Source organism: Pongo abelii, chromosome 15 (assembly GCF_028885655.2).
Source record: "Pongo abelii isolate AG06213 chromosome 15, NHGRI_mPonAbe1-v2.0_pri, whole genome shotgun sequence".
Taxonomy (NCBI): domain Eukaryota; kingdom Metazoa; phylum Chordata; class Mammalia; order Primates; family Hominidae; genus Pongo; species Pongo abelii.
Window position 1 is genome coordinate 99,902,671 of NC_072000.2, and position 24,412 is coordinate 99,927,082.

The following is a 24,412-nucleotide window of genomic DNA, read 5'->3' on the forward strand; positions in this document are numbered from 1 at the left end:
CTACTCAATCCAATTCAATAGCATTTGTTGAGATAATTTTTTTTTAATTTTGTACTTGAAAGGTAGGTCTTAATATTCATTCCTGTTTTATAGATGAGAATACTGAAACTAAGCAGTTTCATGGCCTGCCCAAGATTCCAGAGATAGTAGTTGGGAGGCAAGAATTCAAATCTAAGACCATTTAGCCAGGTGTGGTGGTGCCTGCCTGCAATCCCAGCTATTCAGGAGGCTGAGGTGGAAGGAGTTTGAAGCCAGCCTCGGCAACAAAGTGAGACCCCTGACTCTTAAAAAAAAAAAAAAGACCATTTGACTTCCACATCCAGGTGTGCCTGGCCCTGTGCCACTAGGGCCTATAGGTTTCAAGCTCGGGTTCTCCAGATCACGAGCTCTAAATGAGAGTACTATGGGTGTTAAATGCAGAGGCACAGAGCCTAGAGAAAGGAGCAATGATTCTTATGAAGATTCCAGGAGAGGCTCATAGAGGAAGGGATACCCTGACTGGGAAGTGAAGGATGAGCAGGGTCTGAGTAAGATGAGCCGTGGGAAAGGGCATAACGAGTGGATGGACTGGCAAGACCAAAAGCTGGGAGATGGGTAAGTGCAAGGCCAAGTTCAGGCTGCAGGACGGGTTTGGCCATTGTTAACAAAGAGAGACGGGAGGAGGCCATACTGGAGAGCAGGCTGAGGGGATTGAACAGCACAGGATTCCAAAGGGTTGTGTGGGTTTTACTCTGTGGGCAACAGGGAGCCAGTGAGGGTTTGTGAGCAAGAGAGTGGCACAGCCTACTCAGTGACAGGACCCACAAGCAGTCAGGGCAGCATCTGCTCAATGGTGTGAAAACCACATTGGACCAAGCAGGGCCCTTGCAACAGGGCACCTTAAGTCACATGCTAGGAAATGCCTTGTAAGGTGCCGTTTAACCCTAAGGCATCCTATTTATTGTAAACCTGCTCTTCAAAAAAAAGGCCATGGGTGCTGGGCACGGTGGCTCATGCCTGTAATCCCAGCACTTTGAGAGGCCGAGGCATGTGGATCGCCTGAGGTCGGGTGTTCGAGCCAGCCTGGCCAGCATGGTGAAACCCCATCTCTACTAAAAATACAAAAATTAGTCGGGCGTGGTGGCAGGCACCTGTAATCCAGCTACTCAGGAAGCTGAGGCAGGAGAATTGCTTGAACCCGGGAGGCGGAGGTTGCAGTGAACCGAGATCATGCCATTGCACTTCAGAATGGGCAACAGAGCGAGACTCAGTCTCAAAAAAAAAGAAAGAAAAGAAAAGAAAGAAAAAAAAGCTATGGGTTCAGATAGAAGGGTCTTTTCTCAAGAACTGATTAAGCTTGCCAATATCTAATGAACTGTGAGAGCAGCCTCCATTCCTTCCAAGAGTGTCTGTGCCCAGTCTGTCCTTACAGTGCCTTTCCCAGCAAAATGCCCAGCCAGGCCCACCTTGGACAATGCTGTTTGACAGTTGAGTCTCCTGCCTGCTGCTACCCTGTCTCCTGCTCTGGGTTCATCTGCGACCCTATGATTGTCCTGGTAGGTGTCAAGGTTATCACTGGGTCTTGATCTTAGGGTGCCAAAGGAGACTCCTGTTGGTTGGGTAAAATGTTACCAAATGCTACTCACAACAGCAATAGTTCCCACGTGTGAGGCCTGCTGTGTGCCAGGCACCGGGCAGACACCATGAAGGCCCGCATCAACCTTCATATCAGGGGTCATCGTGCTGCCTGACAGATGGAGAAACTGAGGCTGGCTCTCCTGCCCACGTCAGACAGTGACTGAGGCACCAAGTCAGAAGAAAGGCCAGGCCTGCGTGGCTCCAGCGTCTGTGCCAGGCTGTAAAATGTCGGCAAAATGAGAAAGTGAATCAGGAAGGCAAGGGAGGAGGGTTCCTTTTTGACTCAGAACAGGATTTCCCATCTCACACCCAACTGACTGAGAGACAGACGGGGTGGAGGGTGAGCCCCAGCGGCTCAGGCCGGACCATCCCCTGTGAGCATTCCTGAGCCTGGGACAAGCCCAAGGGGCCAGCGATGCTTGGGGTTATGGCAGCTAGGTCTGCGAAGCCTTCCCCAGTGGGCCTCTCAAGAGTATGGCTTGACATGAATCAGGCAGAGCACCTCGACAGGGCAGTGGCTCCAAAACCCAGGTCTCTCCCACCTCTCATTCCACTCAGAGGGGCCGGGAGAAGATGAAGGCCGTGCCCTAAAAGGACCCTAAGTGGATGAGCAGAGAGTCGGGTTGTGATCATCTTGTCTTCCGACCAAGAACCATACCAGACCCAATTTCTCTCCTTTCCAAAGCTTGGGAGATGCTTAATTCATTTAATGACAAATCCTTCAAAGCCTATGCCAGACACTGTGGTCAGTGTTGAAGATCACAGAGATGAACCAAACAGATAAGAGCGTCCTGCCCTCACAAAGCTCAGTGTCTCTTTCTTCTTCTGGAAAGTGAGTGTTGCATTTGGAGGATTCTCAACACTGTGGACTGCCCCGCCCCCGGCCCCTCCACTCCAGTCTCTATAACATGGCATTTCTTAACATGGGACCTTCTGGAATCCACCCATTCATGAATGTCCTGTGGGAAGCCCTGGCTAAATTCACATTCCAAAATGTCTCTGTGAGCTGGAGATTTTAACCAGCCTCCTCTGACATCATTCGTGGGGTGGGGGGTGGGACCTGGATGGGCCACGAGGGCTCCATGAAATCTTAGGAAGCTTGTTCTCCTGGAGAGAACATCTGGAATTCCCTCCTGCTCCCCTAAGGCCCCCTATCTCACAGAAGACTAAGAACATGCTTGCCGCAAGCAGTCCATGGTGTCCATCATTACATTCTCATTGTAAATGGCTCAGAATATTCTATGGAGTGAAGGTCATAAACTTTCTTGAACCACTTCCTTTTTCTTGGACAGTTATATTGCATTTTTGTTTTCTCCAGGCAACTCAAATATTTACAAAGTTACCATTTATCTAACAAGTGAGCAAGCTGTGGACTCTTCCGGCCACGAAGCACCGCTCCTGCCGGGCTCAACCATCCACTCTCGTACTCTTACACCCAAATGGTATTTTTCTGATCCGGAGCCATTATTTTCTTAGGGCTCTGCACTTGCTCTTTAGCATCAGCTGCTGGCCCTCTTTTCAGGGCCATTTTTGTTTAAACAAAGAAATAAAATTTGTGGTCACTTGGCCCGAGCTGGAAGATCAGGGCCAAGTCAAATCTGGATGGTGTGAGGCTCCAGGGCTGGGCCGAGGGGGCCTGGCAGGGCTCACTCCTGGTGAGTCACTGCCCCAGCCCCTGTCCCCCCACACAGGGATTCACAAAGGCTTGCTTTTCCTGGGACACTTCCTAACAGCTGCTAAGGATTCAAACCCGACTTTGCTGCCAAATAAGCTACGCAGTCTTAGCCTGGTATATTTAACTCCTCTGACTTTGCCTTCTCATCTGTAATATGGGGATGGTATTAGCATAAACTTCTCACTGCAGATCTGAAGACTAAGTGAGTTCATATTGGTAAAGTGCTTAGAACAATGCTGGCACACAGTAGGTGCTATATAACTGCCTGCTACATAAATAATAAATTTGCAAATGTGACAGTTCTCCCGAGGGGAGAAAAAAAAGATGCAATATAACAGTCCAGCAAGGAAAGTTTGCAACATCCACCCACTCCACAGCATAATCTGGCCACTTACAATGAGAAATTAACACCCTAGAATAATGCACGGTCTGCAGAGGAAAAGAGCAGACTGCAAAGCGCTGCACTCTAGAGTGAGGGTTGGCAGACTGTTTCTGGAGACGGTCAGAGAGCAAGGCTCTTAGACTTTGCAAGCCATATGGTCTCTGTCACATCTCCTCAAATCTGTCATGGTAGCATGAAAATAGCCACAGATAGCATGTAAATAAATGAGCATGACTGCGTTCCAACAAAACTTTATTTACAAAAACAGGTGGCATTTGACCAGCAGGCCACAGTTTGTCAACCCCTCCTGTGCAAATCATTCAAAAACTGTCAAAAAAAGATGAAGAATGAAGCCGGATGCAGTGCCACGTGCCTGTAATCCCCACAACTAGAGAGTCTTAGTCAGAAAGACCTCTTGAGCCCAGAATCCAAGGCTGCACTGAGCTGTGACAGGAGCGCCACTGCACTCCCCTCCAGCCTGGGTGACAGGACAAGATCCCATCTCTTAAAAAAAAAAAAAAAAAAGGAAAAAAGTAGCATCATAGAGCAGTGAAATCATGGGTACATTTCTAAGATTTCGATTTCCTTAAAGTGGTATTAACAGTTGTTTTTTTTTTAATTAGAGGCTTTTAAAGTTACATTTTAATCACAATTAAAAGATTTTTTTGTTTGTTTGTTTTGTTTTTTGAGACGGAGTCTTGCTCTGTCACCCAGGCTGGAGCGCAGTGGCATAATGTTGGCTCACTACAACCTCCACCTACCGGGTTCAAGCAATTCTCCTGCCTCAGCCTCCCAAGTAGCTGGGATTCCATTCATTTCGCCAGAAATCTGGGATTATAGGCATGCACCACCATAGCCAGCTAATTTTTGCATTTTTAATAAAGACAGGGTTTCACCACGTTGGCCAGGCTGGTCTCGAACTCCTGACCTCAGGTGATCTGCCTGCCTCAGCCTCCCAAAGTGATGGGATTACAGGCATGAGCCACCACTCCCGGCCTACAAATTCAAAGATTTCATAGTTCCACTAGACTTTCAGAAAAAGTTAAGAGTATTAAGTCCAGCATTCAAATTACATGAGACAGAAAAGGTACAGACTTTGAAGTATGTATAGAATAGGACTGCATCTGTCTTCTCCATCTACTAGCTGTGTGACTCAGGCAAGTGTATTCACCTGTCTGTTCTTCAGTTTCCTCGTTTGTAAAATGAGGATGACAATGGCACCCATAAGCATGCAAACAGCCTGGCACTGAGTGAGCCTGGTGCACTGTAGGCCCTCAATGCAAAGAAGCCACCTCTCAGTGCCCCCCAGGCTGGATCCAGCTGGCCCTGGGTCTATGGCACAGGACAAGGCGGACTAGAAAGCCTGGCATGCTTTACTTTCCAGCTAAAAAAAATACCCTCCACAGTTTTCAGCTTTGGTTTACAAAAACAACACAGAACCATTCGAATCTCACTTTTAATTTAATAACTGGCACCCCAGCCTGAGAAACAGCAGGGTTCATTTCAAATGGAGTTCTTGGCGGGAGTGAATCTCAGAGCTGTACTCACTGAACCCTTAGGGAGATCCATGGCCCTGCAGTGCCTGGGCCCTTGATTGGCAGAGCCAAATCCATGCCTGGATCCAGAGGCTTAGGCATGAGGATGTTTCCATTCATTTCCCGGGAAACCTGCCAGTTTTGCAGGAGGCAGGGGGACCAGAGTCCTCTCTTGGCAGAAAGGAACCTCTAACAGCTCAGGGTCAAAGGCTTTTCTGAATGAACGCCTCCTGTGCCTCACAGCCTCCACCTGAGAAAGTCCAAGAAGTTTAACAGGACATTCGAAGTCCTTCTCCATCAATCTCTGCAGCCTCAGCCACCCCTACTTCCCGCCTCCTCTGCTTGCAGCAGGAACCACCTGTGGCTCCCTGTGTGCATCATTTCTCCCCTTGGTCTTTGCTCCTGCTGGTCCCTCTGCCCTTCTCTGCCTGGCTACATTCACCCATTGGCTTTGGCATCACCACCTCCAGAAAGCCTTCCAGGATTTTTCAGTGCAGAGGACTGGGAACTAACATTGCTAAATACCCATGAGGTGTTTGTACACATCAGCTCATTGAGTCCTCCCACCCACTGTTAAACCAGAATGATTGGCTTCTTTTTGTAGATAAAGAAGTTGAGGTTAGATTCAAAGTGGCTAAGTAACCTGCCAAAGGTCACACAGCAAGCAATCCTGCCCCTTTCTTCTCCCCAGCAGTCCCTTAGCAGAGCCCAGGTGGTTTTAAATTGTCCTCATTCTGCTGGGGCTGCAGGATGATGTCCACTGAGTTACCTAGAAGAATCCCCTGTATCACTAACTTTTTTTTTTTTTTTTTTTTTGAGATGGAGTTTCGCTCTTGTTGCCCAGGCTGGAGTGCAGTGGCGCGATCTCAGCTCACTGCAACCTCCATCTCCCATGTTCAAGCAATTCTCCTGCCTCAGCCTCCAGAATAGCTGGGACTACAGGCACCTGCCACCACGCCCGACTAATTTTTTTATCTTTAGTAGAGATGAGGTTTCACCATGTTGGTCAGGCTGGTCTTGAACTCTTGACCTCAGGTGATCCACCCACCTTGGCCTCCCAAAGTGCTGGGATTACAGGCATGAGCCACCGCGCCTGGCCTACCTCCTGTCTTATATCTGAGATATTCAGAGAACCCTTGAGACCTTCTCCCCAGAACCTTCACCTCCTTGGAGTCCAAGGTCGACTGTTAACAGGCTGTGCAGGTTATAATTAGTACCTGCTTGTTCCTGCCAGAACTTTGAGATGCCAGGTTTACGACGTGCCTGTGAGAAGCCGGGCACCCAGCCTAGTAACTGCCTTTTGTCCCGCTGCTCTCTGTGGGTCCCAACCTGAAGGGGCTACCCTCAGGAGTGAGTGATACCTTGCAGACTCGTAGGTGTCCTCTTGAGTCCCCAGACCTCAGCACCAGTGGCCGCCCACGGCCAGGCAGCAGGGAGAAGCTGCCCTCTGGGACTTCGCTTTGGCCCAGCTGGACTCTGCGGGAGGAGGCTGCCTTCCTCCTGGAGCTGGCCTGTGTCCGGGGCTGAGCTCCCCATCAGACTCAGAGAACAATGCCCCACTGTTGTGTGCAGCGCTTGGAAGCTGAGCAACCACATTCATGATTCCCGCTGATCCTCTCCCTGACCGCCCGTGGGACAGTGGCCGGCCATTTTAACACCTTTTCCCTCGCAGGACCCTGGGTTGTCCCCAGCAGCCCCATAGCAGAGTCACTGACCCTTCCTGCTGCAGCTACAGCTCCAAGGCCACCCACCCAACTGGAAGAGGCAGACGATTAGCACACGAGCCCCATTCTTTGTACTCCCAGTGGAGGAGCGGGGGCGGGGAAGCGGGAGGGACACACGCTTGCTTCCCACACCAGGCACAAAATCCCGTCTGACTTTCTAAAATATTTTCTCTCTCCTCTCAGACAATACTGGCTTTAATGAATTTCTCTAAAGGGACTGATGGTCCACACACTTTGCATGAAAGGCAAATGCCACCGTGCCCAAGTTGACTACGCTACGACCCAGGGGACAATGCATGCCTTCTGCCTCCATAGAATGGGCACCACATGTGCTGGGCCTCAGCAATGTCCGCTCCGTGGAGCTGGTGACTCCATCCCAGCCTGCAAGCAGCTGGCAGGGGCTCAGGTGACTCATCTTCTCCTTTGCATTTTCTTCAGAGCACACGCAACCTTCTGATATGTTCTTGTTTATTTATTTGCTTGCTTGTTGACTCTAGATTCTTCTAGAATGTGAGTTCCAACAGCACAAAGGCCTCACCAGTCTTGTCCATGACTCCCACCCCACTGCCCAGGACTCTGCCTGTCATACAGGAGGCCTCGTAGAGGAGCTGGTGAGTGAGGGAATGAACGGATCTTTGCTCCGTGTGTTCAGCTCCATTCATTCTCTCAAGGCACCTCCATGGGGCATCCAGGTGCCACATGCAGCACAGGAAACACTAAGCTGGAGATCTGCCCTCAAGGAGCTCACAGCGCATGCGGAAGAAAGATGCATCCACAAACAGGCCCGATTAGGGAGCTCAGGGAGGTTCGGTTCAGAGGGGACACAGCAGGGTCAGGAGAAACTCCACTCAGAGGGAGGGCTGGTCAGGATCAGTCACAGAGGAAGAGACTCTTGAGCAGAAGGGACAGTGGAGGAGGTGGCCGCAGGAGGGAAAGGCATGGGGGGGAGGAACAAGATGTGCAGAGCAGCAAAGCATGAATTAGCATCTGGTAGTTTGTCCTCAGCGGGGAAGAAATGAAGGTGGAGAGTCTCAAGCCTCATTCATTCATCCAACAGCATTTACAAAACACTCTGGCCTAGAGCAGACAGGGGTTGGCCCCAAGCACAAGGGGGTTTTCTGCCTTCACAGACTCTTGTGGGGGCACACAGACCCTTGAAGGATAGCACAGGGGCTCTGGGTACACTGCGAAGGGGCAATCTAGTCTGAGGGTGCACCAAGGCTCAGGGGAGAGATGATTCCCCCTTTACTCCTTCTACCAATGACTCAACCGCCCAGCGCCACAGTCAAAGTAGCATGACTTCGACCTAGGATGACCAATTTATCCTGATTTGACGCACACCATCCAGGTTTTAACCTTGAAAGTCCCAAACCCCAGGAAACCTCTTAGTCTTGGGCAAACCAGGGACAGTTGGTCACACCAACTTTCACCTTCATATCCCCTTCCAAGACTCCCAGACTGTCCCCCACTCTACTGACACCCCACCCTCACCCCCACCTTCCAGCCACTCACAGGGGCTGGGTTCCCGGAGCCTGTGTCCTCAGAACTAGCCAGAGTCACGAGCAGCCTTTCCTCTGGGATGGAGAGGGAGACTTGCTCTGGGTTATGGATGAGACAGCCGCCTATAGCCTGTGTGTCCTGCCTTTGAGGTCCCATCTTCCCTGGCTGGCTCCTAATCACAGCTGCCACAGGCTCTCAGATCCAGTCACTGTCCTCCTTATCTGAGCTTTATCTCCCGAGGCCTCCACAATCCAAGGACAGGCTTCCTCCCTGGTCTGTCTTTGTGCATTCAGAAGGAGACCCATTGTGGGTGCCCCGCAAGCAACCACGTGCCAAACTGAAGCAACAAGCAACTAATTACGACACCGCCATCTCCATTTTGCAGAAGGAAAACCAGCACGTAAAACCGGTCAGGAACTCACCTCTGGCATTCGTTTCGCAAGGCCTTGAGGATTCCATTATTCAAAAGCAGCTATTCACAATCTTGACTTCCAGAACCTTCTAGAGCCCTTTCCGCTATCCCTGCAGAGACTCAGAAACCACAGGACTCAGAAAAACTTGAAGTCTTCCCCGGATGCTTGTTTCTAGGTTTCTAAAGTAGAGCTCCATGTCAAGCAGCGAGTTTCCACCAAAGACATTCACAGAAAACAGTCAGACTAGTGCCACTCCAAGCTGCTGGAGGTCGGACTCCCAGCTTTGAGGCCCCCCAAACAATGCTGGTCTCCCCAAGAATCTAAGGCTTGGGGATGAGGAGTTACAAGAGCCCTAGCTCTCATGGGAAAGGTGCTAATGATTAAATTAATCCCATTAGCAAGCCTCTAGAAAAGTGGATTTAATCTACCCTCAAGTCCCCTGCAAGGGCGTCGCATGGAAAGGGCTGGGTCTTGCTGTTCACACTGTTTTCTAGTTCTACCATTTATTATTAGCTCAAGACCTTGGAAATGCTCCTTAACTTCTCTGGGCCTCACCTGCCATGCAGGGTAAGCATTGCCATCCACCCCTTTGTAGACCAGTCTCTAACTCTTTACAGACATGAGAGAGTAATAGTAAACCTTCACCAAGGGCATGCTATCTGCCAGGCACTGGGCTCAGTCTTACAAGGACTCTTTCACTGATGCCATAGGTCCTACTATTCCTGCTTATTTACAGATGAAAGAACTGAGGCTCAGAGAGGCTAAGCCATCTGCCCTAAGTCCCACAGCCAGTATATGACAAGTTTCCTCTGCTCTTAACCACTAGACCATTAATATTTGCTGAATGAGCAAACAAATTAACACTAGGTTCTATTTTAAACAGTAGACACAAGATTGAGACTTGTTTCAGAACTACTTTTTTTTTTTTTTTTTTGAGACAGGTCTCTCTTTGTTGCCCAGGCTGGAGCACAGTGGTGTGATCACAATTCACTACAGCCTCGACCTTCTGGGCTCAAGTGATCCTCCTGCCTCCACCTATCGAGTAATTGAGACCACAGGCATGGGCCGCCATGCTAGGCTAATTTTCATATATTTTTTGTAGAGATGGGTCTCACCATGTTGCCCATGCTGGTCTCAAATTCCTGGTCTCAAGCAATCCTCCTGTCTCAGCCTTCCAAAGTGCTGGGTTCCAGGTGTGAGCCACTGCGCCCAGCCAGAACTACGTTTTTAAGAACTGAAATTCTTAGAAAAGTGACTAGCTCAAACCTGCAAGACTCACCCTCCACTGCAGAGGGGGCTTCTAAAGAGGAGGTTGCAAACCATGGCCCACTGCCTGTTTCTGTACAGCTCTCGAGCTAAGAATGTTTTTTAACATTTTTAAGTGGTCGGAAAAAATCAAAAGGATAATAATGTTTCATGGCATATGAAAATTACGTGAAATTCACATTTCAGTGTCTATAAAGTTTTATTGGAACACAACCAACACCCATCATTTACATAGCATCTGTGGCTGCTTTCTCGATATGATGGAGAGCCAAAATATATTTACATATTTCCTTTCTGGCCTTTTACCAAAAAAGTTTGTTCTAGAAGCTAGAGGCCAGTGCTATTTATCAGCCCAAGGGAATTACTTCACCCCACCCTCTGCCTATCAGCACAGCATTCCTCCTGGTCCATTATCCTAGAAAATTCTATACTAGTCCTTTCAGCAAACTGTGACACAATCCGGACAGCCAGCTTTGCTGATGGGCAAATGTTTCCAAATGCTAAGAATCGTGTCTCCATCAAGGCTTTCCCTCTGGCATTTATCCTACTTACAGTCATTTAGGGGGCCTTTGCCACTAAGCTGAGGTCCCCCCACACTGTCACAGTTGTTCTGCTGAAACCATCTCCCCACGTCCTCCAAGCACTATCTGAATCATTGCTGGACTGGGTCCCACCTTCCCAGAGGCCCACGGTGTGAATTACTACATAAGTTAAAAGACAATAGGAGGCCAGGCACAGTGGTTCATGGCTGTAATTCCAGCACTTTGAGAGGCCAAGGAGGGAGGATCACTTGAGCCCAGGAGTTCGAGATCGGCCTGAACAACATAGCGAGACTCCACCTCTATTAAAAAAAAAACAAACAAACAGAAAAAAGACAATAGGAGCCTCACACAATCACTCACAAACGAAAGGCTCACTGGCCAACTCTCCAGTGATAACAGGTAGGGGCCACCGGACACAGGCGGAAAAAGCTGGCTAGGGCCAGGCAGGGCCTGTTTATATCACATTCTGTTCCTGTTTCCCTTCTGGGGAGCTTAAGACCTGGGGGCAGGGACCCTATTCGATCTACAAAGTCCAGGCCTGGGAAGCAGCAGTGCTGGGTCCTGCCTTGGGACTCTCGGCAACTCGCTTCCCGCCATGGCTTGGTTCGCCCAAGCACGAGTGAAGGAGCCGGGCTCCTGTGGGCACTGGGGTCCTAATGTTGCATACACTGAGTTTACGTGGCAGCGTTGGCCCCAGGGAAATGGCCCTGATTGCTGGACAGGTTGCTTCTCAGGCTGACCCTATGGTCTGGGGAAGGTGGAGCAAGAGGGCAAATGCATTGAAACAGAGATAATCTAGCTGCACTGTCCCTGGAGAGCTCTGAATAAAGCCACACGGGGAAACCCTGCTATGCATACAGCCACTCTCAAGCCTGCTTACCCCATTCTCTGCCAGGCCAGGTGGCTGGTGCCAACAGTCCTGGATTAGCGATCTCATTGGGCAGCCCTCAGATCTGTCAAAATATTGGGCCTTAGAGGTCATCTAGTTCCGCGTCTTCACAGTGTGGCCATTTGTGCATTACAGTCATGATTTTGACTGTATCTGCCATGCAGACACATCTATATTTTTTTCTAATTAATATTCTTTAATTTGACACATTTAAACTTGTTTATTTTAAAAGAAGATTTTTTTCTTTTTACCTTTTTCTTTTTTTTATTATAGCTGGATTAAGAAATATATTTTCACCTTAAATTAAAAAACAGGGTCAGGATCAATTGCCATATATCATAAAATAATGAACATAAGCAATGTTTAACTCTATCTGGATAATGATGCTAGTTTACACCTGGGGCCTGCTCATGGTTAGAGACAGAGAGAGGCAAGTGTTGGAGAGCTGTTAAAAACAGATTAGCATTTCACTGAGATGTTCATCTAGACAAAATGCAGAGGTTCTCAACCATCCCTGTGCATCAGGATCACCTGGGGAGCTTTAAAAAGCTACAGATGAGCAGCCCCACATCTAGAGATCTCTCTAACTCATTGGTCCAGGGTGGAGCCCAGGTAGTTATGAGAAGGTCATATAATCAGAAGGATTAAAAGAAAAAGTTAAAAAAAAAAAAAAGATGGAGAGGAGATGAAGAGATGAAGAGGGAGTGGCTGTCATTCAGTGCCCTGGGCTTGTACCACCAAATTTATCCTGGCAATTACTAGTAGCCCCTAGTCCAAATTCTCCAAGATCTGACCTAGTCTAAGCCCCTCCACTGTACTGAGGAGGATCCTGAGGCTCAGGGTTGGGAATGAAACAGCAGGACCTGCTGCGGTGATATTGACTTTTTTCTGCATAGTTAATTCCATAAAAGAAAAAAATCACATTGGCCAATTGCAGATGGCTGGTGCTCCGGGCAGGCAATGAATGGTCAAGGTGTGTGGTCTGCACCCTGTATACCTCTAAAGGAGGACACTGTCTGTGCACACGGGCACAGGCTTGGCTGGGTCGACTCTGGCCCATCATGCCTTCCTAGACCTGCCAGGGCATGAGCATCGGCCAGCAACACCTGAGCCAAGGGCTGACCCACCAGCAGCTGTGCCCTGTTCAACTCACTGCACGTGCTGGGGACAGAGGCAGGCAGAAGTGCTGAGCTCCCTTCCAAGTGACCTGCATAAATGGCAAAGTCACCTCCTCAGCTAAGGGGCACCCAAGGAAAAGAGGGAGAACTTGGAGAGGCTGGGAGGGGAATCCATTGGAACAGGTGTGACCCAGCACCTTCTGCTTGCTGGGAATCCCACATCTGTTATCTCATCTGAGCCTCACAGTGACTCTGCAGGGAAGGTGTGGCTAGCCCCATCTTTCAGGTGTGATACCCAGGCCCAGGAGGGCCTGGGTTATGTGACTTGGAGGTTATGTGACTTGCCACAGGTGACAAAATCAGGGTCCCAGCTCAGATCTGCAGGATTCCACCTGAGGCCCAGGAGCAGAGAGAAACTCCACCAAAGTCGAAAGTTGAACTTCCATTGCAAAGATGGCACCAGTGACACTTTGCTCTGCTGGCTAAACTAACAATAGTGATGACCCCTTACCTCCATGGGGTGGTCTGCAGTTCACAACACATCCAGCAAGGCAAGGAGTGTGGCACCTGCACCCCCACTTTACAGTGAAGAGAGTTGAGGCCCAGAAAGACTGTGCCTCTGGGCAAAATTGAAGGGTCCTTCCTGGTGCCCCGCCCAGCCCCCTGAGCTTCCCTCTCACGGAGTCACAGTCCCCTAGGATGGGACTGTTTAAAGCACATACCTCACCCACCGGACTCCTCCCACTGGACAGCGCCGTGTCTCTGGCATCTTCCTAGTTTGTGTCCACCTCAGCCAATGTCAGTACGTTGAAGAAATGCCATTGCCCAAGGCACTGGTTACAAAGCGGAAGAGCCAAGATCCCAGCAACAAACACGTGCTTCTTTGGCTCCCAAACCAAAGTTGGCTCCAGCTAAGTGCTGCATGACTAACCCTGCAGCTTCCTGCAGGAGACCCAGATAGGAACTTACGGGGCTATCCTCTTACCCGCTTAAAGGAGCACATTAGGAAGTGAAGACTGCGGCCAGGAGAGCCTGGCCTGGATCCCCCTCCCTGGGCATTTGGGTGGTTTTACCCAGAGGGAAGTGGGACAAGAGATGCCACAAGATGAAATTTTTAAAAAAAATCAATTTTCTAAAATTATGCCTGAGCAAACTTGAGTCTGAAATCAGCAAACAGATAAATAGGCAAATCACGGAAGCCAGGCCTGCTTGCTGCCTGGTGCTGGATAAATGACAGAAATTAACCTGGCAACCCCAACTGGCTCACACCCAACCCTGTAGCCACTGGCTTGTAGTCACCAAGTTCTCAACAGCTAGTGAACAAGTGGTGGAGGGGGTTCCCTAGGAGAAAAGGATGTGGTCAGAGAAGACAGGGTAGGGTGCTCTGGGGTGGGCCTTGGCTCTGGAAAACCTTTGGTGTTCCTAGCCCATGTGACACTGGTCCCACAGAAAGGATTTCCTTTGAGGAATGGCCTGGCAGTGTGAGAGCCACTGGGGGCTGTGGAGAAAGAGCCAGATGTCTGGTTAGGAGGCTGAGTGACTCACCACTTCCAGCCCACAGCACTCCTGGCATGGAAGGGCCAATGTAGCCTGTGAGTTACCGGCCAGAACTCTGGGATCAGGTAACCTGGGTTCAATTTCCAACTCCACTGCTAACTGAGGTAGCTGAGGGTGGGTTACTTAACCTCTCTGCCAAACGGGAACAACATCAGAGCATCCTTCATTGGGCTGTTGTGAGGATAAAGACAAAAAAGGCAGAGAGCACTTAGACATTCAGTAGGCACTGGACAGGTATGAGCTGTAAAGATGAACCATGCAGGAATCTTAGATGGCACCCAATGGACTCCATCAGCCCATTCACTCGTTCATTCATTCATTCTAGAAATACGGACAGTATTGAGCAGCTTTGATGGCTGGGCTCTGGACAGATAACAATCCCTGGCCTTATCTTCTTCTGGTACGGAAGACAGACAATACACTCAACTGCAAATAATTAACACAAATAATTTCAGGGTGACAGGACAGAGCATGTTGGCAGGATGGGATGAGTGCCATTGTGTGGGCAGGAGGGTCCCTCTGAGGCCATGACTGTGAGCTGAGATCTCAATGCAGAGAGGGTGTGGCCAGGGGGAGGCACTTTTTAGGAAGAGGAAAGAACAAGAAGCCAAGCTAGAGGGAGAGAAACTTGGCATGCTCAGGAGAGAGAACATCAAATGTGAGTCCCAGGGACATCAAGAGATATTTGCAAGGTTCCGGGGCCAACCCCCAGAGAACCCAGGAGAATGGAGAGATCTCCAAGAAGACAGTCCCCTGAAGGGGGCCGCAGAGGGAGATGACGCATATTACCCCTTCTCTCCCCAGCCTCAGGTCACGGCTCCAGAGCTCACTTTTTTCCTGTGTCCTGGAAATATTAGGATCTGTCCTTCATACTTCATTCAAGGGAGCTGTGAGCAGCCCTAAAGTTTGTAAGATCCTATTTTAAAGCCTTTTAATTTAATAATAGTGGTAATAATAGCGTGCTCTCTCTGGGCTGGGAGCAGGGATGTGAGGATAATCCTGTGTCCAGCCCTCAAGGCAGGCACAGGCTAGTGGGGAATCACTCTTGAAACTGTTGATTAGTATCGATGGCAAAGTGCAATGGGAACAGGGAAACAGAGATCACCAACCCTATAGGAGGTGGCTGAGGAGGACTTCCAGGAGGAGGTGATGTCTACCCAGGTGTTGGTGGGAAGGGGCAGGGAGAAGGAGAGCTGAGCGGGGGGAGCAGCTTGAGCACAGGTGTCCAGGTGAGAAAGGCCAGGATGAGCTAGGGGCTTTATGGTCCTTGGAGGTGGCCCAGGTTGTAGAAAGCTGGGCCAGCTGGGAACGTGGGACCTAATCCTCAGAGCAAGGTGGATAAGCAGGGAGTTACCTGCCAGTGATCTGGACCCTCCTGGGCTGAGGGGGTGAACTATAGTGGCCAGACCCAGGTCCCCAAACACCTACTTTGAGGCTGTGGTCCTTGAATGAGAAAACATCTGAACTTCAAGGTACCTTAGAAATCTCCTAATCTCAATCTCCCTCTTTAAAGAGCAGGAAACAGAGACTAGCCCAGGTGAAGGTCAAATGCAGGCTCCTCCCGTCCTTAAGGAATGAGGCTACCCCAGTGAGTCAGCTGGCTGCATTATTTCAGCAAATGTCACTTGGGAGGGGCTCAGCCCTTTTCAGATCTCAAATAAAACTGTTGGCTTAAATTAGAGTCCAACCAGCCATGGTGGCCCACCCTGTTCTGTCCATGCCTTGGTGATGATCACACAGGCTGAACGCTGAAAGCCTGCCATTTCATTTTCATCAAGCAACCAGCCCGAGTTGCGTTACACCACGAATATCAGTGAAACAAACTCTTAGGGAAGGTGGTTGTAAGGTAAGAGCGCTGGTCAGGGAGTTAGGAGATACTATATTGGCCCTGAAGTACCTGCAAGACTTGAGCCAGCCATTTCTGCTGTGGAGACTCAGTTTCCCCATATGTAAAAGTGTAAGTGTAAATCATCTCTGAGGCTCGGGCTGGCTCCACTGCAGCTGTGACTCCTAAATACTTCTCCGGCGCCCACACACAATCTCTCTGGGCATGTACATGAGGGTTTGTTTCCTAGTCTCTGAAAGCTGCCTTACCCATGTAAAGCTCTCTCTTATTAGGTCCTTACTAAGCCCTGCCCCATGGGGAGGTATCACCAACCCAGTTAGATGGGAAACAAATGGATTCACAGTGCAGCAACTGGCCAAGAAATGGATTCACAGAGCAGAGGGTAGAGAGCAAGGGCTGAGACCTGGGCCCAGGTCTCCACTGCCCAGGGGAGCACCCGTGCTGGGACACAGCCACCTTGCATTAGGAAAACCACCATCTGAAGCCAAGCAGTCCTGGAACACAGATCTCTTGGAGCCCTGTTGTCTGTGACAGGCACTTCTGCAGAGGGAAGGCAGGAAGAATATCTTTGATGAGAGAAGAAGATGGCCAAGAATCAAAATGTGCAGCACTTGGCCGGGCATGGTGGCTCATACCTATAATCCCAGCCGAGGCCGGTGGATCACCTGAGGTTGGGAGTTGAGACCAGCCTGGCCAGCATGGTGAAACCCCGTCTCTACTAAAAATACAAAAATTAGCTGGGCATGGTGGCAGGTGCCTGTAGTCCCAGCTACTCAGGAAGCTGAGGCAGGAGAATTGCTTGAACCCGGGAGGCGGAGGTGGCAGTGAGCTGAGATTGCGCCACTGCACTCCAGCCTGGGCGACAGAGTGAGACTCCCTCTCAAAAAAAAAAAAAAAAAAGTGCAGGACCAAAATGGGATGGATTCTCCCAACTCCCGATACACTACTGCCCATGCCGCAAAGGCAGCGGGCTTCCTTGCAGGAGAGCAGCAAGACAGAGGTAGAGCTTCAGCCTCCAGATCGTCTCTGTGATCTGACAGCTAGCTGGAAAGCCACCACCCAACTGTCCTCCACCAGGGCATTTCCCCATGGCCCGCCCAGGCTGGGCTGGGCTGCGGAATTTCAGCATCTAAGGAGTGAAGAATGTGCTCATAGCACAGTGCACTGAAAACAAAAGTGGTTCATCCTTTCCACTCCCCCTCTGGATGAAAGTCCTGCTCCATCTTCACCTGCTGCGTGATTTGGGTCAAGGCACTGAACCTCTCTGAACCTGCTTCCCCCACTGGAAAATGGAAATAACAATACCTGCAGCACTCAATTGTTTTGGGAATCAAATATGCCCGCAAAAAATAGGATGAGTGAGAGGAGCTGTTTCCTAAGAGGACTTCCTGTGGGAAAGAAGATTCTAAGCACTGCTTCTATGTTTTCTTTGAGGATGTTTCTGTTCATGTAAGTTCTAGAAATGTGTGGTTCCATCATAAAATGTAACTATCCTCTGACTTTTTAAAAATAAAATGATCTGGGCCAGGTGCGGTGGCTCATGCCTGTAATCCCAGCATTTTGGGAGGCCGAGGTGGGCGGATCATGAGGTCAGGAGATGGAGACCATCCTGGCCAACAAGGTGAAACCCCGTCTCTACTAAAAATACAAAAAAATAAAATAAAATAAAATAAAATTAGCTGGGCGTGGTGGCATGCGACTGTAGTCCCAGCTACTCAGGAGGCTGGGGCAGGAGAATTGCTTGAACCCGGGAGGCAGAGGTTGCAGTGAGCCGAGATCGCACCACTGCACTCCAGCCTGGGAGACAGAGCAAGACTCCGTCTCAAAAAATAAATTAATTAATTAATTTAATTTAATTAATTAAATAAAATGATCCTATCAGTTTAATCTCATGTATACTTCCGGTCTCTCTCCCTGACTGCCCTAAGGAGGAGCCTTGTGACCCAAGATTCCCACTGGTCTGTCTGTCAGGTGGTGTCTGCATGAGAGTCACACAGCTGTGGCAGCCTGGAGAGAAGTGTATTCCCTACATGTGTGCCCAATGTTGACCCTGGCCAGGACACTTCCTTTTGTTATAAAACCAGCAGATTGGTCCGGTGACCTGAGGTTCCTTCCAGCTCAAATATTTCAGGATTTTATGATTCAGAAGCATAAATCATTAGGCCAGGACCTTTAAAAATCCTGTTGATCATCTGAGGTCATAGAGTGCTATTATTATCTTACTTGTTGTATGATTTGGGAAGAGGGCGATCGTGTCTCCTACATTAAAGAGAAATCATGTGTCATACAACAGGATTTGTTGCTTTATTTTTTAAATCCAGCCAGATTAACATTGGAATCTGAGGAGAGAGGCAGATTTTCTAAGAAAGCATCTGAAAATGCTCCACATGATCTTTTAATTTCATTTGTATTATGTAAGATTATATATATATAATGGAATATATGTGCCTATTTGTAAATAATGAAGCATAAAAATATTTAAAAATAACACCCTTAGCCAGGCATGGTGGCAAATGCCTGTAATCCCAGCTATTCAGGAGGCTGAGGCAGAACAATCGCTTGAACCTGGGAGGTGGAGGTTGCTGTGAGCTGAGATTGTGCCACTGCACTCCAGCCTGGGCAACAGAGTGAGACTCTGTCTCAAAAAAATAAATAAATAGGCTGGGCACGGTGGCTCATGCCTGTAATCCTAGCACTTTGGGAGGCTGAGGCGGGCAGATCACGAGGTCAGCAGATCAAGACCATCCCGGCTAACACGGTGAAACCCCGTCTCTACTAAAAAAAAATACAAAAAATTAGCCGGACTTGGTGGCAGACGTCTGTAGTCCCAGCTACTCGGGAGGCTGAGGCAGGAGAACGGCGTGAACCCGGGAGGCAGAGCTTGCAGTGAGCTGAGATCGGGCCACTGCACTCCAGCCTGGGCGACAGAGCAAGACTCCGTCTCAAAAAAAAAAAAATAAATAAATAAATAAATGAAATAAAAAAACAACACTCACAAGCCTACCACTGGACTGAAGAAACAGAACATAATGGATCCCACTGAGAGTGAAACAGGCATCTCCCTGATCAATTACCCACTTCTCCCCAAAGATAATCACCTTGATTTTGCATTATCATTCCCTTGCCTTTTTCTTTTTTAAACCAGCTTAACTTTGTGAAATAGAATCTATGTATAAAGGCATGTATAAAACATACATGTAATTAGCCAATAACTACAAAGTGATTTCCTTTGTAACTGCCCCCCATGACTCTCCTGATCCTCTCTCACCTTTCCTCAGCGCACATGGTAATGCTTGGCTTTTATTTAAGCTAATCACCTTCTTGCTTTTTGTCATCATTTTACTTCTCAGCTACGTGTCACTGAACAACTCATTGCTTCATGTGCTTGTGTTTTGAGCTTTTATAATTGTCTTAGCAGTTCTCCGTGGAGATGCTAGGATTCTCTATGCCACATCTGCAGCCTAGAAACCCAGGCGAGAGATCCAGGCTGCACTCTGGTGTTACAATGATAGTAGAGGGTTAGTAATAATAAAAACCATCAGTCCTATTTATGGTGTGCCCCCACCATGCCGGGCATTCTGCTAAAGCATCGTCCTCAGTTACCTCACTTTTCCTCGCAGCAACCCCGAAAGGGAAGCATTTCAAGAGGTCAAAATTAGGACATCAGCTTCCCAAACTTGTCCCCCGTCCACTTCCTAGCTGCTCAGCCCCAGAACACCATCCCTAAGTCCTAAAGTAAAGGTTCCTTTCAGGATGGGAGGGTCAGGAAACACTGCTGCTCCTGGGTTCCTATCTTTGTGGTCCAGTCAGGCTGCTTAGATTATATATATATATATATTCAGAATCCATATTCTTTTCCAGCAAGTACTGATGACCTAATGAAGACAAGCATCCTGTCTGGTCAGTACTGTTTTCCCAATGATGAACATACAACATTGTCCTTGGATTGTCTAAGATAGGCCATGTGGTGCCAGGAAGAGCATCAGGTCAAAAGCCCTTAGTTCTAATCCTGGCTGTACCACATCCAGCCGCTGGATATCAGCCTTCTCATCTGTAAATGGGCAAGCAATGACAGCCTTGCCTACTACCAGATCCTAGGAGGTGAGAGGCAGGAAGTGCTTTGGAAGACCCCACAAACACATCTGAGTCCCTCTGTAGGCTTCTCTAGAGCCTCCTGCCCTCCCTGGGGCCAAGGGCCAGCTTTCAGTGCTGGAAGGACCATGAGGGGGGTGAGCCAGGACTACCCACCATTGACAGACAAGGGGAAATCAAGGCAGGGAAAGGAGCGGCAGAGCAGAGGGGAAGCCAGGTATCCCGACGAGGCCCCTTCGCCTCAAACTCTGACACCTTCTCCCATGTGCTGTGTCTGACACCATACGAGATGCTGATCAGGGCAAAGCTCATTTAGTGCTCATGACGCCCTGCGAGGCAACACCTGCCGTGCTATGGTTAGCCCCTTTCCACAGGGAAGGACGCTGAAGCTCTGAAAGGTGAAGCAACTTTCCCAAGGCTACACAGCCAGGAACGGGCTAAGGCAGGACTGGACTCAGGCAATCCAACTTGACTGCCCCATTCCTAACAGCTGGACAATGCAGGAAGCCTAGCTGCCCAGTGGGTTCCCAAAGGCTCCAGGGTGCTTTGACGTTGAGCTGGGCCTGCCCGTCTTGCCTCCCGGGGCCGCCAAGCCAGGGCCCCCGGCAGCCTGCTCCAGTCTGCATCACAAGGCAAAGGGGCTGTCCAGGCATGGCCAGGTCCATGGCTGCTGGAGAGCATGCAAAGCATGCAAAGCAGGAGCGTTGTTCCCATGGAGACAGACAGAAAGGACTCCAACCACCCTGAAGTGTACCTGCAGGGAGCCAGGTGCCAGACCGTACCTGGAGGCAGCAACCTGAGCCTGGATTCTCACCACTTCCCTCTGTGCCACCAACACATCCTCAGGCCTTCTCCTCAGGACCCCCAGCAAGACACAAGTTCCAGAAATAAGACATCCCAGCCCACTTCCCGCTCAGCCACCCCCAGAGGGGCCTCTCTGGTTGAAAACAACGCCCGGGGCCAGCAGGCTTGGCACAGCTGTGGCTGTCAGCCTGCCGAGCACTGTCCGGCCTGAGGAATGTGCAGACCCACATGTGCTGGAGCGTCCCGCTGGGGCACAGTGACAGGAAACTGAGCAAAACAGCTCGTTGGCACTGATATGCCCCTCCCACCTCCCAGCTCCTGACTCCTGTGGGCTGTTGGCTGCTCTGAAAGTGCAGGCAGCAAGGCCAGGCCCTTTAAGAGAGCCAGGCAGTGTGGCTCTGGGCAAATCACTCCCCTCTCTGGGCCTGTTTCTGCTTCTCTTGGTGGATGAAGGACGCTGTCCTGCCAAGCTCAGAATGGCAGTGATTTTATGACATGCTCTCCTTTCTGGGAGGACGGTCCATTCTCCTCATGCCCTCATTCATGCGGGATTGGGCATGCCCCCAAGACACATCAAGCTATCCCACTAGCAGCCCTTGGCTGTAGAAAGCCCCCTCCACCAAGTGCTGGGATAAGGGTAACCCTTCAGAGTTGAAAGGGGTGACCAGGAACCTGGGAAAGAGTCCCAGGGCAGCCCAGGGTTGGAGCTTCAGGGCCAAAGTGGTTAACTGAAAATATTCATTATCACCCCGCCCAGGCTGGAGCCCCCTGGCTTCCAGTTTTGAAGCAGAGGTCAGCTGGGCGGTATAGGACACTGCTCCTGGGTTGACCAATGGGCCACATCAATGGATCTGCTGTTTGAGGTCAAGATCCCAAGACCCCAAGGGAAGTCAACATCCATCTGAGGCTCTCTCAGGCCCTGCAAGCCATCTCTGGCCTCACTGCCCTCCCCTTTAGAAATGTGGGAATGAGGCTCAGAGAGGTTGAGCTGCTTGCCAAGTTTGCATAGCCAAAAGGCGTCTGAACGAAACTGAGCATTTGGGGTTGGACTTCCCCTCTTCGCCGCCTGCTCTGCTCTCCCAGGCACTACTGAGCGCGCTCGCGGTCGCCAGGAGCGGGTCGGGCCCCCGCCGCGCGCAAGCCTTGGTGACAGGTCAGCCCGCCCCTAGGGGAGGCAGAGGGAAGCCCCGATGAGGCACCCGGCCCGCTGGGGCGCGCTCCCCGGGGCTTTAGGGCTTTTTCTTGCGGGCCGGCAGAAGCTCCCTGGGGTTGAAAGGAAAGGCTTGGGAATTTCGCAGCCAGCACAGAACTGTTGGATTTAAACTAAAAATACCCGCCCGCCCGCAGCTGTCACGCCGGGGCCCCCGCCCCCGCGCCGGGCGCGCCTCCCCAGGTCCCCCCGACTTTCGGCGCCCGCAATTCCCGGGGCTGTGTCAGAGCTGGGCCGGGGGCTGGGGACCCGACCCGCCCGGCCCCCGGCCCCCGGCCTGGCCTCCCGGCCCCGTGCCACTTACCCGCCCGGAGCGTGGAGGAGCGCGGCGCCGCGGGTAGCTGGGGCCGAGCCTCCTTCCCTCCTCCCTGCGTCCCGGGCGGCTCCGGGGCGGGGCAGGGCTGGGGCGGGCCCGGACACCGCGAGTACCCCCGCCCCCGCCGGGACCCGCCCGGTGGCCCCGTGAGAGAGGCCGCGCCCCTCTCCGCACGCGCTCAGCGGAGGCCCCGGGTGCGCAACCCCAGCCCGGCGGACATCCTGCGTGGCCCCGGGGACCAGGGCCGAGGAAGAGCCTCACCGCTCCCTGTCGCGGACTAGAGGCGGGGGTTAAGGGGGGGTCCTGTCCACGCTGGCCTGGAAAGCAGCCCGGAGCCCTGGCCCCTGTCTGTCTCCCCGACACACACACAGCCACCCACCCTTTTATCCTAGGGGATGGCGCGGAGCTGCCTCTCCCCCGGGAAAGTTGGATCTGTGCGCCCAGACTTGGAAAAGGGATTAGGACACCGGCAGATCTTGCCGTCACAGAGCAGAGGTGGGGGCCTGGGAAGGGGCACACCGCCCGTAGGCGCGAAATCCAAGAAGAAAATGACACTCATCAGCCAGCCTCACGCGGGGAGAAAGGGCGGAGTGGGGGGGAGTGGCACCCTGCCCGTCCTCTCCCACCCCCACAGTCCGGGCCCACAGTCCAGGAGTCACAAGGAATGTGAATCCCCAGGCATAATGTGAACCCCCAACAAACCCAAGGCCTCAGAATGCGCCTCACCTCTCCCTCCCCACCCAGCAGAAACATCTTCCCACTCTCCCAACCCCTGCTCCAGCCACGCCAACCCTTTAACCTTGTCCCAGAATGTGTAAACCGTATCTGCCTCTGTGCCTGTGCACGTGAAGTTGCCTTGGCCCGGAGTTTGCTCCACAGCCTTCTGCCAAACTCCTACTGCTTGATGGCTGGAAGCCTTCGCACCCTGGCGCTCTCCTCCCGGGTCAGCAGTCACTGGCCTTCCTGTGCATCCAGGCCGGCTTTGAACCGTGCTGGGCCCCAGCCCTTATCTTTTTCCGAGTAATTACATAGTTGCATGATTGGCTCCACCGCCTCTGGATCAGATGAGCGCCACTCATGAGGGATACAAGTTGTAAAACTAGGTTTTATGTGAACTCCAGTCATCACAATTTAGGTGCGGCTAGCGATTTTACAGATGAGGGGTTAGTAACTGGCCCAAATCCAGGGTTTCTGGGGTGCTGTTTTCCTTTTTTGTTTCTTAGCAGGGATGGCAGATGTTTGTAGAACAGATCCGTGTAAAAGTCAGTATCCTAAGAGATTAAATTGTAAAGCAGGACAAGATAGTTAACGGGGTGTGTGTGTGTGTGTGTGTGTATGTCTTTTCCAAATTGAGAGGGAGGTAGAAGAATTAGCCAAAACCCAGGATTCACTCTGAGGTAGACCCACACCTCTTAGTTAGATCCCATTTATTAAGTTGTAATTATTCACAGCATTGCTGAAGATATACACAAGGCCCCTCCCATCTCCCTGCGACTGACTGGTTCCAAGTATGCTATTATATGTGTTATTATCACTGTGACTCAATTAGAAGTGCTGCCGCAGGCCTTGAGGTTGCCACAGACAAACTGCAGGTGCAGGCAGTGAGTAACAATGATTATAATGCCTGCATCTGGATCACGCTTTTTGCTTTTCAGAATGCTTTCAAATGTGTCTCCTCATTAAATCTCTGCAAACATCCTCCTGGTAGTTAGGAAAAGTTTAATGAGTTTTGCCTGACAAGGGAAACCAAGACACAAAGAGGGCAGGTGACTCGCACAAGGAGAGAGATGGCTCCCCCAGGCTGCTCCAAGGGTGGAGCCGGCCACCGTAACTCAATGTCCTGCAGGAAGAGATGGTTGGGTACAGTTGGGAGCTCAGGCTCTAGTGCCAAAGTGCCCAATTTGCAACTTTCAGCTGATTACTCAT

General features: G+C 50.7%; 1 protein-coding gene across 5 annotated transcripts in view; it reads right to left on the reverse strand.

The window, feature by feature from the left end:
* SYNE3 (spectrin repeat containing nuclear envelope family member 3) overlaps positions 1-22,566 on the reverse strand; it is a 109,595-nt gene extending 87,029 nt beyond the window's left edge. The window contains exons 1-2 of one of the 5 annotated variants that reach the window (XM_024231910.3): positions 22,475-22,505; positions 8,856-9,025 (exon numbers count right to left, since the gene is read on the reverse strand). In XM_024231910.3, coding sequence (XP_024087678.3) covers positions 8,856-8,892 — 37 coding nt within the window. In that variant the 5' untranslated portion in view covers positions 8,893-9,025; positions 22,475-22,505. Of the gene's footprint in view, positions 1-8,855; positions 9,026-13,383; positions 13,490-22,474 lie in introns of those variants that run through there. The other 4 variants (XM_024231911.3, XM_063715725.1, XM_024231912.3 and 1 more) reach the window with 4 other exon arrangements.
* Positions 22,567-24,412: the final 1,846 nt, after the last annotated feature.